Here is a 15,802-nt window from a genome sequence, read left to right on the forward strand (position 1 = left end):
AAACCACTGAGTCAGGGCTGCTGATCAACTGAATTGTTCTGTACTAAGTATTTTCTTAAACTGTGGACCCACTGCTCATGTCTAACTTCTAACACTAAGAACTTGATCCCGGGTCTCTGCTCCGTTGAATCTGCAGAAATAGGGCTCATCACCATCCCCTATGTCTCCCAGAGTTAGTTAGCGCGGTTGGATCTAGTCAGTGTGGTTGCATCCCTGTGAGTCAGGAGGAATGATGTGCCTCTCTTGACGGTTTGTTTAGGTTGGTTTTATCCAAGGGCAGGCTTTTGGAAATTTTTTTCATTTGCTTGTTTTCTTGTTTTGTTTTGCTGAACTTCTCAGTAGCAAAATAGCAGATGAGGCAAGGAGATGGACTTGGAAGAGATGGGGATGGAAATGACATATGCCAAGTCCTATCCTTAGGCTCAAGGAGCAAAATGCATACATCATAGTATTCCTTGCACTTGACTTGAATTATGTTTTTTGATACATATCTGTCTCGACTCCTGCCTTTGAAAGTGGAAGTGTGTTCCATTCACCTTTTTTATCACTGGCTGCCTAACCCAATGTCAAGCAATTGAAAGAATTCCTGACACAACAAGGTCTGTTTAAAGTAGAGAAAAGAGTGTGGGAAAGGAAGGAAAGTGAATGGTCTCTGGAAGTGAAAGATGCATACATGTAAAGAGTGGAAGTGAAGGAAGGACCAGAAAAATAAAAAAGGGTGGATGAAACTGCTTCTAAGATTGAAGAGGGCTGCCCAATGAATGCACTCCCCTAAGGAGTTCCCCCTCTTCTTCCAATCAAGTGCAAATCCTCACAATGGGATACTCAAACAGAAGGCATTTTGGTTTAGAATCGAAAGATCCAGGCTCAAATCCTGGCTCTGTCCTGTACCTCTGAACTGTTTTTCTCCCCTGCAAAGTGAGGGAAACAATATCACCCACTTCCCAGGGACCATGGAAAGAGGTGGGTGGTATTTATTGTAAGTTGGGATGCCTCCCAGCATAGTTGGTAAAGAAGGATTTGAATGTGAAGCCAGACCTGCATTCAATTTGCTTATACAAGGTCCACAAATGCCAACAAAATTCATAATAAGGTACAGGGTCCAACTCAAGGCATGAGGGGGTAGTGCTGCTAGGGGCTATCACCTTTTCCTGAATGGCAGTCTAAATGAGTTGGAAAAAGTGCTAATACTTTTAGGTCATTATCACAAGTCATGAACAAATTCTAGGTAAAATCTTTTTGTATAGTGTGTGTGACTTGGGGAGAGAAAGGGAGAGGGAGGGAGAAAAAAGAGGGTGGTGGTGGTGGGGGGGACAGGGTCTTCTTTGTGGTAACACCACCTTGAAAAAGTTAACAAGCACCTAATATTTTTATGTCCCCAAAGCAAATATGATGGAAAGGAGCCCACTCTGACTTAGTGCAAAGTCAAAAGTTGTGCTTCAGTAAAATTTTTGGATTTAGGAGAGATTTTACTATTCATGGGGCAAGCACATCTCATAAACCTAGCCTCATCTTATATGCCCATCCATTTTTGCATGTTGGGTCCTTTTTCAAAATTATGATTCAATTCTATTTTAAGAGATTCAGAAAATATGGCAGTAACAACTTAGGCAAAATCATCTTCTGAATTTGGCACTCTAAGGACAATTTTTCTAAGGGTGGAACCATAGCCAGACAGCAATCAGAAGCTGGAAAATCCTGCTATCAATCCTATTTATAAAAATCATCTCTGTTACAGTACCATGGCTGATTGTCATGTTACTCAATTATGTGAGGCTTGGCCGGTTCCCTGAGTCCCTTGGCAATGCACTGAGGCCATGAATATGGAGGGGGGCATTTTCCTTCCCTGAAATTCCCCTCCACTTAAGTTTTATTTTGACAGGCGTATTTGCCCAATCATTAAATATTGCTATTTTCTTACTCCTAATGCCCACCTTGCAGCTCCAGCTCTTCTTATTCACAGTATATTTCCTGACACTCCAAAGCTGCCATACTTTCTGAAGACATTCTCTAGGGAGAGGTCTCACTCAGAGCTACAAGATACTACCTGGAGTACATGTTGATTCACAGTTGGAATGATAGAGTAGCCCGAAATAAATTTTAGCACAAAACTTAGAAACAAATGAAAGAGAAATGTAAATAAGAAAAATAAAAAGTCACCTGAGGTGTATTCATATAAGTACATAGGAAAAGTTATGTCAGATTATCTCCACATTATGTACACATAAGACAGGGATCCTAATTAGAATAAGATGTACTCCATGTTTGTATAAATATGTCAAAAATATACTCTACTGTCATGTATAACTAAAAAGAACAAATTAAAAAAAGGCATCTTAAATGCAAGGGAAAATATTAAGGCTAGTGGGAAGGTAGTTAGGGAGGAAGCCTGCTTTGAAACATTGGTATGATAGGATACTGCAGAATTAGAATGATCATGAACTTCAAAGTACAGGTGATTTAAGGAAAGACAAGATGAAATAGAGATTGTGACCTTTTAAAAATACTGATCTCGTATTATTCTTCTGTTGTATCTTTTAGAGATCACAGAAACAGAGTGTCTTTGTTAAGGTGAAAAATAAAACTTCGAAAAAATTATGGTAAGACCTCCGTAAGCACAATGTCCATCATAGCATTTGAAATGTATAAAGAAAATGAAAAAACTCCCAAACCAAGCAACCAAGATGTACGAGAATGTGTGATTAATGTGCCAAAGTTCCTCTGGGTCAGGATCATTCAGTGGAGTGTCTATTGTTAATGGATAACCTTTACTACTTTGATATGTTCTTGATATGCACTTTCCAATATGGTAGCAGTAGCCAACAGACACATATCAGTAATCATCATTTGTAACATGATTATTCCAAATTTAGATTTGCTTCAGTTGAAAAATACCAGATTTTGGAAACTTGATATGAACAAAATAATTTAAAATATTTCATTAATATTTTATATTAATCATATGTTGAAGTGATAGATAACATTATACACATGTTGAATTAAACTATGTCAGCAAAATATGTCTCATCTGTTTGTTTTTACTTTTTTGCTGTGTACACTTGGAAATTCAAAATTATAAGTGCAGCTTTCACTGTGGTTCACATCATCTTTCTATTGGATAATACTGTTCTAGAAAGTCAGCTGTGAGGGTTATTAGTAGGTCTTGGGAATGCTGGGAGTACCTCTAACATATACAGCTGAAGTAGAATTAAGGCAGACATTTCTTGTAAAGTTGTTACAAGTAATGATTAGCCAAGGATTTAGAGTAAGCTTTCGTCACAATTCTTAAGCATTGGACACAAGTTTTCTAACTAATAGATTCTTCCTTAAGATATAGATAGCATCTATCAAATTCTTACACAAGTGAACTTGGGAGTTGTTACGGTTTGGATCTGGAATGTCCACCACAATCTCACGTGTTGAAGGCTTGGTTCACGTGGGAAGTGAATGGAATGGGGGGCTCTGATCTCATCGGTGCATCAACTCATTGATGGCTGAATGAACTACAAGGAGGCGGGTAGAAACTACAGACAGAGGGGCATATTTGGGTTAAACAGGTCACTGGGAAGAGTGTCTTGTACCCAGCTTCTTTTCTCTCCCTCTTTCACCAAGTAGACATATATGTGTGTCTGTCTGTACCTCTGCTCCTGGATGCTGTGAGCTGAACAGCTTTAATCTATCATGTCCTTCCACCAGGATGTTCTGAAATCTCTGAAACCATGTGATAAAACAAACCTTTCTTCTTTTAAGTTCTTTGTGTTGAGTATTTTGGTCACAACAAAACAAAACTAACACAGGACAAATATATTTTAATAAACTCAGAGAAAGAAGTAACTTGATAGAAATAAAATCTTAGAAACTATAGAGACTTGGGACTTCAATTATGTACCAAGTGACAGCCTCAAACAAGATTCAAAGTCTGGATGCCGACTGCTTCATGTTTATTTTCATAGCTATGTTGGCTCTTAGGGCTCATATCCAACAAGTTGATCATCCAAAAGGAACCAAAAGGTTAAGTTCTAATTCACATACTTCAAAGTACTTGCAATAATTTAGGGGATAAGTTGATGGTTTATACTTACATATTACATCAAGTTGCATATCAAAAATGTTTTCTTTGAAAGAAATGTCATGCCAATTGTGATATTAGAGAAATATTGAATCAAAAGAGTAAATCAGAAATTGACTTCCAATATGTGGACAACTGCAATATATTTATAAGTCTTGAATATACTAATGAAAAATTATTCAAGACAATTCCACTAGATATAATGGAGCTGGTAGTTCAAGTTATTTGCTTTTGATACATTAAAACAAGTTACAAGGCAGCACAACTATTTAAATTCAGACTTCCCAAAGATAAAAGGTGTGAAGTGAACCCTCAGGCTGTTTGATCTCAGAAGAGTTCTCACTAGAGTGATGGGACTACAGCCTTGGTGGTCTGGTGGCTAGAACCTGATGCTCTTGCTGCCATGGCCTAATCTCAATTCCTAGTTAAAGTGAGATAGTGAGATGTTCCATCTTACTTTTAGCTTCTCTGAAAAGATGTGGTAAATTGGAGATGAGCCAAAAAGTGGGCCACCAAAGTAAGTGATCAACAGGACAAAACCCAGATCCCTGATCAAAAGTTGAAGTTACTGGGAAAGGGATCTTAATGAAATAACTTCATAACCTACCTAATTCAAGTGCATGAGGGATTCTCACAAAGAATATCCTAATCTCTGTCTTACAAATATACATGACCACACACACACACACACACACACACACACACACACACACACACCAGGAAGGAGTTCACCTATACCAGAGAGCAAAAGAAACCTATTAAGCAACATCTGAACAATAAACATGATCAAAATTTCTAACAAAAACACCATTGAATGTTCTGTTCCCAGAACCTTATAAAGATAGAATTGATAGTTATTGTGTCCTGTTAAACTATGCAAACTATTTTAGGGTAATTTTTATTAAAAATTGTCTTTTGAAACACTCTAATATTTTCATAAATTTCCATTTTGTGGGGACAAGAATTTTACACATCAGTGAAAATGTAAAAGTGTAAAGGAAATACAGGAAGAGGAACTGGAGAGGAATTTCATAACAAATCAGAAAGGAAGGACCGACACTATGACTGTCATAGCATAGAATGAAGGAGAGAAAGAAAACAGTCATCTGTCTTTAAAATGAACTTGCCTGGGTAGAGGTGGAGTTAATATATTCTTGATGCTCTTTTTCATTTATTTTTGTTTTTGTTTTGTTTGCTGTTCTATAACCACCTTGAATGATTGGATTGCAGGTAGGTGGCCTGGGACGAAGACTAAGCAGCATTGCAGAGTCAATTTGGATTATTGGACCCACAGTATTTCCCTTCTTGGGGAATTAGAATGTGAGTCATAGAGACAGTGTGATCAGTAGTTAGTGTGGAAATAGCAGCCAAATAACAGGGAGCAGCAGAGGCAAGAGACAGCTGCACTGCATTAGCAGGGAAGCCCAAAGGAGAATCCCTGGTGTCTCCTGCTGAGAAGATAAAGAAGGGACAGTCACAAGAGCTACCTCAGATCTAGAGTGAGCTTTTAGAAACCAACTGTTCCAGTCACAATGAGGTCTCACTATCCTGCAGTTCCCATTTGAGTTGGTCATCTTTCATTTTTTTTCCTGTTAGATCTTTTTCCTCCTTCTTTTGGCAAGAGTTCCTCTAATATTCTTCCAGGGAACCAATAATTTCCCATGTTCGGTTCATGTGTATTTGGTAGAGCTGACATATATCCCATTTTGAGGTGTGGGTACAGATAATCATAATATTCCTTTTCCTGGTCAGAGGCTCTCGTGACACAACCCAAGACAAGCCAGTAGGAATTATCCTTTGCACTTTTGCATATTGTTGAGAAGGAAAGCTCTCTCTGTTGAGTTGCAAGGATCAAAGTCTTTATAACAATGTAAAAACAATATGCCTGAGAATTAAACTAATAGGAAGGAAAGAAGAACAGACAGAAAGAGAGAGGGAGAGAGAGAAAGAGAGAGAACCAAACTATTGGTTCCCTGAATCCAGCAGGGTCTGGAGTTAGGATAATAGTATAATAGTAGACAGCTTTTTTAGTAGCATAGATTTCTAGTAGCCAATAAATTCTCTTTTCTGTTTAACTGGTTGGAGTTGGGTTTCCAATGAACATTATGTAGTTTCTTTTATGAAAACTGAATATGAAGCTTTGCTTGAATTTCCCTGAGGTCAAAACACTCCCTCAGGAATCCAGTTTTCCTGTTTCCACTAATTCCCTTGAATTAAATTTCCACTTGGGAGAACATGAAAGTATCTCTCATCATTGCATACAAATGAGCATAACATACTCCATTGCATTATTTGATAAGTAGCATTGTGTTGAAATCCCTCAATTTGGTTTATTAAAGCTCATGTAAAATTCAATAAATGACAATGTGGTACAAAATGAACACTGGACTGAGTGTGAGTCCTAGGTCTAATTCTCGATGACCTTATTCAAGCTGTGTGACATTGGATGGGACCTTAATCTTCTTCATGTCACTGCTTCCTCATTGGCAGAACATGGAAGTTAAGCTAACTAAGTATCCATCTATTTACTCAATCATTTCTAAAATGATTCATCATGAGATTACATTATTATTTATCACCTTTACAGTTTCTTTCAGCTCTATTAATAGTTAATCAAATCATTTCCTTGCCTAGAAATGTTCAACTACCAACTTCATCAAAAGGCAACAATTTCCATGGTCTGTGTATCCATCCATCCATCCATCCATCCATCTATCTGCCAATCCATCCCTTAATTCATTCCATAAGCATTTATTGCATGGTACTACATGTTAGGCAATATGTTAAAAGACCTGGTTAACATCCAGGAGAACATGTCATTCTAATATGCTACTCTAAGCCCACAGATTTATATATAACATTTATAAAGGGCATGTATAAGTGCCTTAATGGCATATATCACAGAGGTCTGATTTGGCTAGGGCGGGAAGTCAAAGGAAAGTCTTCCAAAGAGACAAACTAAACAGAGTGTTGGACCAAGGAGCTGGTTGGGGGAGTCATACAAACATGGCAATGGCAACAGTATGTTGGGTGCTACTCTGGGCCTGCCTTCTGGTAATGTGCTAGCGAATCCATCAGTTCATGTTTCCAAATTGCTTGGTGCTGAAAAACACCATTATTTCCTTGACAAAAAGGAATTGAGAAACATAAAAAAAAAAGTAGTGAGATCCCAAAGAAAGTATTTAGTTCCATAAAAGCTTATACATGAGACAATGCAAGAATTTTCAGAAGTGAAATGACTGGGCTATGAAAGTCTTAACCTAGTCACTGGATTAATCTATCGATATGGATTAACTGGAAGGGAACTGTAGGCATGTGACGTGTGATTGGATGATAGCTTACTGGGGGTGTGACATTGGAGTTTATATTTTGTCCTTGGTAAACAAAACTCTCTGCTGCTCATAGCAATGTCCTGAGCTGCTTTTCTTGGCTATGCCCTTCTGCCATGATGTTGTGCCTCACATCACTTTGGGCCCAGAGCTATGGAGTCAGCCACCTAACGGCCTGAGATATCTGAAACCATATGCCCCAAATAAACTTTTCCTCCTCTACATTGTTCTTGTCAGGTCTTTTGCTTGCAGCAACAAAACAGCTGACTAAATCAGAAAGTGTCTGCTGAACTCAGATTTCACCATTTCTTATTTTGCCACCACTTCTTCCTGGGCAGTACCTCCAACTCCTTTAGCTGACACCTTGAGGAAGTCACTCAACTTCCCCGGGTCTCGATTTTCTCATCTATAAAACATGAGGTTTGGGTTATATATATGATATCTCAGATCTTATATTCAGCATTCTATGTTGATAAAAATACACCTGAGCTAGTGAGGAGAGGGAGGAGAAGCCATGAATCCTACAAAGCAGACTTGTGGGTATATTTAAAAAAAGACAAAAATCAACTTGCATTCATGGCACAACAAAATGTTGTAGGAATTGTAGCTATTGAAATGCAGGTTGGATGGAGCCAAAAATAGCTAATGCACCCACAGTTAATGCAGGGAAACTGTGAGGAAGCGTTTCCTTGGCGATCGAGTTACTTAAAGGTAAAGTAACTAGGTTCGATCAAAGACTGGTTTCTCAATTTCTCATCCTCTCTATGGGCTCTTCAATTGTAATTCAGTGTAAAGGGAAAAAATTGTCGACAAATACATTCCACTGAAAAACAAAGGTCATCCAAAAATATCAAGAAAAGGGCAATCCGGTTAAATCCAAACAAGCAAGAGTCATAGGAGAGGCATACACAGTTCCTGTGTACCCTTGAATGCCTGCATGTGCCTCAGAACCACATCCACCCAAAGCTATTTCCTGTGGATCTCTCAAGCTCTAAAATAATGTGAGAGAAGCAACATCAGAATTAATAGGAATCTGACGCCTGTCAATCTGAATGTAAAGCCTTAGATTGCAACCCAAAGTCAGCTCTTTCTAGAGAAGGGAAAAGGACAATAGCTGCTATTTCTAACCATGCATAATCAATGCTGCAAGGGTTGCTAGGCAACAGCAGAAAGGCTGTCAAACATCCCCAAGTGCCTCCAATGGAAGAGAAGCAACCCGGCAGCCACTCCACAGAGGTGAGAGGCTGTGCAGTCTTGGAAGCTGTGTTCAGTTTGTTTCATTTCTTTAAAAATCCCTTAATAGTAGTTAGGGCTAAACCATAGACAGTTTCCTCCCAGGCTCATTTAGCCTTTTGAATATGCTTTCATTTGGCCCAAAGCCATAAAAATAAACACAGTAAGCTGAAGAGAGGCAGCTCTGTGAAAGGTCCATAGGTTATTCTGAACTAGTTTACCCTGGAGCTTGTGGAAGATCCAACTTATCCCTTTCATGGTTTCAGCCTCTGAGTTCCAGAAAGTTTAAATGGGTACCCTCTCTGAAGTGTGAAATTACTCTAGCTAACATAAGCAAAACCTCTAATTTCAACATTCACATTCAAGGTCATCGAGATGAGAATTCTTAGTTTTGTGAACATGAAATTAGAGTGAATTTTTAATCTGCAGGACCTATTTTCTTTCTATTTGAGATGACAGCTTCATTTGAATTTCAACAAGAAGACAAAGTAGCAGAGAGAAGTCAGGATTTGATAAAGGGTTGAGTCCTCCCTCTCCCCCCTTTTAACCAGTGTTGTTTAAAGAGCAAACACTCATCATTGGTCACTAATTTGCAAAAAAACTTATTTGGCAATCCAGAAGATATGTTGGAGTATGTGAAGACTAGGTCCTGGGTCTGGTTCAAGATGGGATTAGATTTGTCATTGGAATTTAACCAGAGAAGGGCCCCATGGACAGTAGTGATGGATGATATAATCAAAGAGAAGCAAGCAGTGGGCAAGAAAGTGAAATAGTCTTTTTTAAGTCCAGTGTAAGGATAAATGTCGTCACAACCAGTTAACCCTGCCTTATTAGTGATTCAATCCCTAAAGTCACATTTTAGCATGTGTTCAGAAGGAAATAGAACATATGGATTGAGGGTATCCTAGATTTTGCTATGCCAGACCCTCTCTTTAAGGGCATTGCAAAAAATATAGAGAAATAGGCACAGAATAAAAGATGGTACTAAGATGAAAGGCTATACCCACTGAGAAATGTGTTGGCTCTATAGCTGTATCTGGCTGAGGTCTCTCAGTTATTCCTATACTGTCATGTAGGATTCCTGAATCTTTCAGGATTTTCCCCAATTCTCAGTCCCACCTGTGACACCATAAAGTGAATTCAGGGTCATAAGGCTTGACTTAGCTTCCTGGATAGCCTCTAAGTAGCAGTGCAGAACATGGGCCCAGAACATGTCTTCTGTTTCCTCCCCTAAACACACAGCTAGGCTAGGATTAGATGTTCCCTAAAATTCTTCCAACTGTAACATTTGATCAGTCTATGAATTTATAAAAATAGAGACACCTTTGGTCCCACTTCTCCAAAAGTGGGGGGAATAGAAGGAAAAAGCAAAAACTACAGATATAACACTGCCAAATGTTCTGAACATTTTGTGCTAAAAAAAGATAACAACGAAACTTTTTTAGTAAATCAAAGAAAGGAGGAAGTAATCGCAACAGCAGGAATTAAACATCTCTTGAACTCCCAATAGGATTCTTACTTTGACACCATCTACCCCATTTGACCTCACATCTCTCTAGAATCTCACTTCCCCTTCCCTTTCACCTTTCTCAATCTTCCTGTTCATTTTCCTGTCTTGGGAGAGATGATGTTTGCTTGATTGATTTATTACCTCTAGAAGGGTTTGCCCTTTATTCACTGAAAAGTGCAGCTCTTAGGAGCCTTCTCTGAGAGTTTTGGAGCATCCTGCCAACATGTTAATTTCATTCAACAAGAAGAACAAATGTACAGTTTTTCTATTGCTAAATATACCAGTCGTGGAATATGCACCTGATTTTAAAGAAATGAAAAGTTTTCCTGGTGAAAACTAGTAAACAAACAAACAAACAAAACCCCATCATTGATACAAATGTTCCTTGTTTGGCAGAGACACAATACAACACACAACAATAACAACAACAACAACAAAGCTAAACCATCTTATATTATACCAAGGAGTTAAGTTTTACTATGGTAGCCAAATCCATATCATTTGGCTCTTAATTCAATTTATAAATGCATGCTTCTTTTAAGTGCTTGGCATATGCTACCTAATACCTTAGTGAGGTTTTAAAAACTTTTTGATAATGCATATATAAGAGATCTGTTAAAGTTTTTTGTGCTATTTTTGTTAATCCTTGGATTTTAGAAAGCTCAATGGATTTTTTATCCCCTTTAATGATGTTATCTTATTGAATAATAAGGTCTTCTTTCTGAGTTTTTGGGGATGACTATGATGAAGGACTCTCAGACTTCTTTCCCATTACTAGAAACTGCATGCCTTCTGGGATGGTGGAATCCACAGGAGACATCACCCACCCCTTGATGAAATCAAGCCTGCACTTATAAAATCCTATGGCTTTGGAAGAATCCTAGAGACAAGGTATAGTATGAAAGGAGAACTCAGTGGAACAGGCTACCAGAAGTGAAGTCCTCCTCCCTTCCAGAATCTCCGACATACAACAAACTCAACTGAGCATGGCATAAGTCCCAAGAAAACTGGGGAGACAAGTTAGAGTCTCCAAGACTTCCTGACATCACTGATCTCCATCCAAAATTCTGGAAGCATGGAAAAGGATGGGTATCTCAGAGTTATTTAAGGCCTGTGGACTGGTTGGTTGCCCCTGAGCAGAACCACTAACAGTTGAATGTACCCCATTCTGACTGCCCATTTAGGTAAAGGAATTTGAACACATTCACCATAATAAACATAACTGACTCTTGAATTGGCCACCAAAAATATTAAAAAATAAAGAAAAAAACTTCCACACATCAGTGTGACCGTGGTGGATAAGGAGACATTTTGAAATGTTCTCTTACCTTCACTGCCACCAAGATCTTATCCTGCTCAGGACAGAGGTTATAGCATTCAGCTAGGAAAACTTTTCCAAAGGCTCCTTCACCTAGCTCCCTTTTCAGAACGATGTTATGTCGCTTGATGTGCTGAACAACTGTAAAACAAACACAGAATTTGGAATTATAGTGTGTTGAGGTGAAGACAGAGGGTGGGGACGCAAAGGCATATCCTGTGAACTTGCAGATCCAAGATCCTCCCTCCTCCACATACTGTGAACCAAAGGGGAGCACATTGTCCATCTTCACAGCACACCCCAAAGACTGGCACAGGTTTTGTTGGCTACTTTCCAGAACCCAAACATTGTTTTTGATAAAATTAGAGAACTAGCTGTTGGCTGCAAGATATGACTAATGAACTTTACAGACTGGGAAAAGGAAAAAAAATGAAGAAAGAATTAACATTAACAGCAAGTCTTTTACAAGCCAGATTTGTTGGTCAAATATCCCCTGGGAAAGGCAGAGGGATCCCAGGAATCCCTCAGTTTTTATGAAGACAGACTCCTAAGGGAGATAGCCTCAGAGGACAAGAAAAAGTGCAGATCTATGCATTGCTAACAAAGACTTTGGCCTCACCCTAGTTCTAGTTTTCCAGTGAGGTAGCTCACTAGACCATGGTTGAACCTTGGTGACTACTTTTGTTTATACAAGAAATGATTCTCTGTCTAAAGCCTGGCTTACTTAGCCCCTTTCTAAAATAATGTCCTGGCCTTGGCTCTCCATAGCTAAGAAGAGACAAAAATAGATGAATAAGAAGACAGGCTATTTTCCTTATGCTCTGGAGCTGGCCAAAGTCACTCATGCATATGCTTCATGGAGATCAAGGCAGGAGGCGGTCAAGGGTTCTTAATAAGCCCATTGGCTGCATGGTGGAAACCAGAGAAAGGCAAAAGATAGGGCAGAGCTAATAAAGAAGCTCAAAAGGTGACTCTGTAGGACAAAACAATAGTACAAGCTTGAGCCTCTTTGCCCAGCACTTTGAAGGTTTAATCCCTTAGCTAGGGGATTCCCCCAGTCTGAATCTTTTTTGAACTCTTTGTCCCTAAATTGGTAGCACAGCTGGCCTTCTGTATCTTTCACTCTCACATCTGTGGATTAAACAAGTTTGTGTAGAAAATATTTGGAAAAATAATAATTGTGTCTGTACTAAATATGTACAGACTTTTGTTTTCTTGTGATTCCTGAAATGATACAGTATAGCAACTATTTGTATAGCGATTACATTCTATTAGGTATTAAAAGTAATCTAGAGTTGATTTGAAGAATTGGGGAGGTTATACATAGATTATATACCAACACTATACCACTGTATATATGGAAATTGAGCATCCTGGATTTTGGTATCAGAGAGGGCTTCTGGAACTAATCTCACATAAATACCCAGGGAAGACTATTTTTAAAAAAAGATTGTGCTGGGTAGAGTGGCACATGCCTGTAATCCCAGAAACTCAGGAGGCTGAAAGAGGAGGATCACAAGTTTGAGGCCAGTCTCAGCAATTTAGTGAGATCCTCAACAACTTAGCAAGACCCTGTCTCAAAATAAAAGATAAAAAGGGCTTGAGATACAGATAAAGTGTCTCTGGATTCAATCTCTAGTAGCTATGTACATATAGAGAAAGATCATGATCTTCTCTAGAGTATGGAATTGGAAGCCAACAATGTTGTCTTAGCTCATTCTCACAACCCTGTGAACCCTTCTTTGTGTTTTATAAATGGGGAATAAGTCTGTAGGAACTTCAAGTATTCTTGGTCTGGCAATGGGGATCTTGGATTTGATCCCAAATCTATCTGAATTCAGAGTCCACTTTTTTCCTATACCACAAAGTCTCTTTTTAAATTTAAAATTGTGGTAAACATAACAAGGATTTGATGTATATAAGAAATAAAGGTAAAAATAATTTCTCTGCTTCCCTTCTGCCTCCCTTAACCCTTAAGGTCTAGCTGAGGTTCTAACTCCCTTAGAGAACATTCTGGGACAACCCTGATGGTCTAAGACCTCATTCCTAAACTCATCTCCTCACTGCCTAGGCTTGGTGACATTTCCACATTTATAAGTTCCCTGAGTTTCTGAGTGGGCCTGGTCTGCCTCCTGAACCCTTATACATCTTAGGTGCTCAGGACAAAGTACACCTTTAGTATGGTGGTGTACTTTGATAACTTTTCTTTAAAAGTATTTTCTTCTTGATTGTGAACTATAATTTTAAAAACAAAAATATGTAAAGCACTCTGCACTTTAAAGAATAATAAAATGAGTACCTATGAATCCAGCATCCATTTAGGAAACAGATTATCATTAAAGGTTGAGCATTCCTTATCAAAAATGCATGAAGCCAGAAATGTTTTGGATTTTAGATATTTTTGGATTTTGGAATATTTGCATATACATAATGAGATATCTTGGAAATAGGACCCAAATATAAACATGAAATTCACGGATTATTTTATACTTCTTATATCTATAGGCTGAAGGTGATTTTATTCAATACGTTTAGTGTGCCTACATTTTGATGACAACCAGTCACAGAAGGACAGGTGAGGAATTATTCTCTTGTGGTATCATGTTGGTGCTCAAAAACTTGGATTTTAAGCATTTTGGATGTGGAATTTTTGGATTCGAGATGTTCAATCTATAGCACCTAAGAAGCACCACTGCGTCACTGGGTTCTTTCTTTATGTAACTAGTTTCTTCCTTGTCTTCCAGGGAGATCACTACCTTAATTTTGTATTACTCATTTTCTTTATTATTTTGTTTCTAATGCTATATATATATCCTATATTCCCTAGTAAAAGATTATTCAGTCTCACCTGTTTCAGAACCTACATCAATGGACTCAAGGTACATATATTCCAGATCTCCCATCTTTCATATAACCATGTCGCTGAGATTGAGTTACTGTGTGTGTGTGTGTGTGTGTGTGTGTGTGTGTGTGGCAGTAATTCTTTCCCTTTTATTACTTTAAAATGTTCTGTGGGAGGACTGTACCTTCATATATTTATCCATTCTAAATTGATGGATAACCTAGTCTTTTTAAGATACAACTTTATATAAAAGTTCAAGGGGTTATTAAAGTTTGGCTTTAATGGGATTTCTTCCCCTTGATAATTTGTGTGGTTTTGATCCATAAATGCTTGAGCCTCGGGAACTCAGAGTGATAAAACCAAAAGGTCTTTTTATGAGCAACTATATTAATGGATATGGGAATGAATATTAATTTCTCATGTTTCAGTAGCAACACCTGAATTTAAGAGTAGAGAAATGCGTTAATTAGGAAGAGTGCCCATATCAAGACCCAAATGTGACTTCTGCAGAGAATTAGCTGCCCTATTTAAATCTAATATTTAACTCCATGGTTGTCACATGTTCATTGGGAATTAAATTGCCACTTGATTTACTTTACACTATAACCAGGCCAAGGCAAGTATTTAACCAGTTTTGCATTTGATTTAGACACTTTTTTCTTTTAATATTCTAATCAGAAGAAAAAGATGGTGGAAATAAATTTTTAAAGACACAATTAATTTCATCATGTTGAAAGCCACAATTGATGAGACCAGTTTCCCACGTTGACCTTGAAAGCAGAAAATGGACCTCTTCTTTAGGAAATGGGTTATTTGCATTTTTTTTTGCCTTTGTTGTGGTTTGGGTTTTAAATGATCTGAACAATGTTCATTTGCTGATGTATTATCTCTATACACAATAAATTTCTCTCTCATAAGACTGGAAGCCACTTTGGGACTCAGGTAAAGATTTTTATTTGTACTTGTATTACTGGCAGGGCCCAACAATGCTTTGCATACAGTTTGTGTTATATAAATATTTCTGAAAAATATGTTTGAGGATAATAAACACAGACAGATACTGCTTCACTATATTATCTCAGCCCTATGGGGTATGTAGGTAGCGCATGCCCATTCTCTGAGGTGTCAGGAATGGGGAGAACAGCTCATCTGGAGCTTCCATATTCCTGAACTAAGGATTTCTCCCCATTCTCCTCCATGAGAGCATCAGGACCTATCCACACCTGCCTCACTTCCTCTTTCTGTTAAATGGTACAGGAAGTCCCTCCTCACCCAACCTTTCACCCCAACAGTGCTCTTACTTGTGCCAGACAACATTCAAATCTTCTCCTCTCTTAGAAACTCCTCCAGGGTGCCCTCTTGGGCTCATCACTTGCCATAATACAAATGCCTTATCTCAAACATTCATTAAACTTTCTTTTGCCTCTACTACTCAAATGAAAACCTGGCTGTGTCTGGCACCCATGCCTACCCTGTGTGGTTCATCAGAGGAAGGCATCCC

General features: G+C 38.4%; 1 protein-coding gene across 3 annotated transcripts in view; it reads right to left on the minus strand.

Annotated features, from left to right (window-relative positions):
• Positions 1-15,802, minus strand: part of Ntrk2 (neurotrophic receptor tyrosine kinase 2) — a 352,936-nt gene that overhangs the window by 70,739 nt on the left and 266,395 nt on the right. For all 3 annotated transcript variants that reach the window (XM_077797810.1, XM_026410618.2, XM_026410617.2), the window contains one exon: positions 11,470-11,600. In XM_077797810.1, coding sequence (XP_077653936.1) covers positions 11,470-11,600 — 131 coding nt within the window. The remainder of the gene's footprint in view (positions 1-11,469; positions 11,601-15,802) is intronic.

The sequence above is a fragment of the Urocitellus parryii genome, chromosome 4, assembly GCF_045843805.1.
Source record: "Urocitellus parryii isolate mUroPar1 chromosome 4, mUroPar1.hap1, whole genome shotgun sequence".
Taxonomy (NCBI): domain Eukaryota; kingdom Metazoa; phylum Chordata; class Mammalia; order Rodentia; family Sciuridae; genus Urocitellus; species Urocitellus parryii.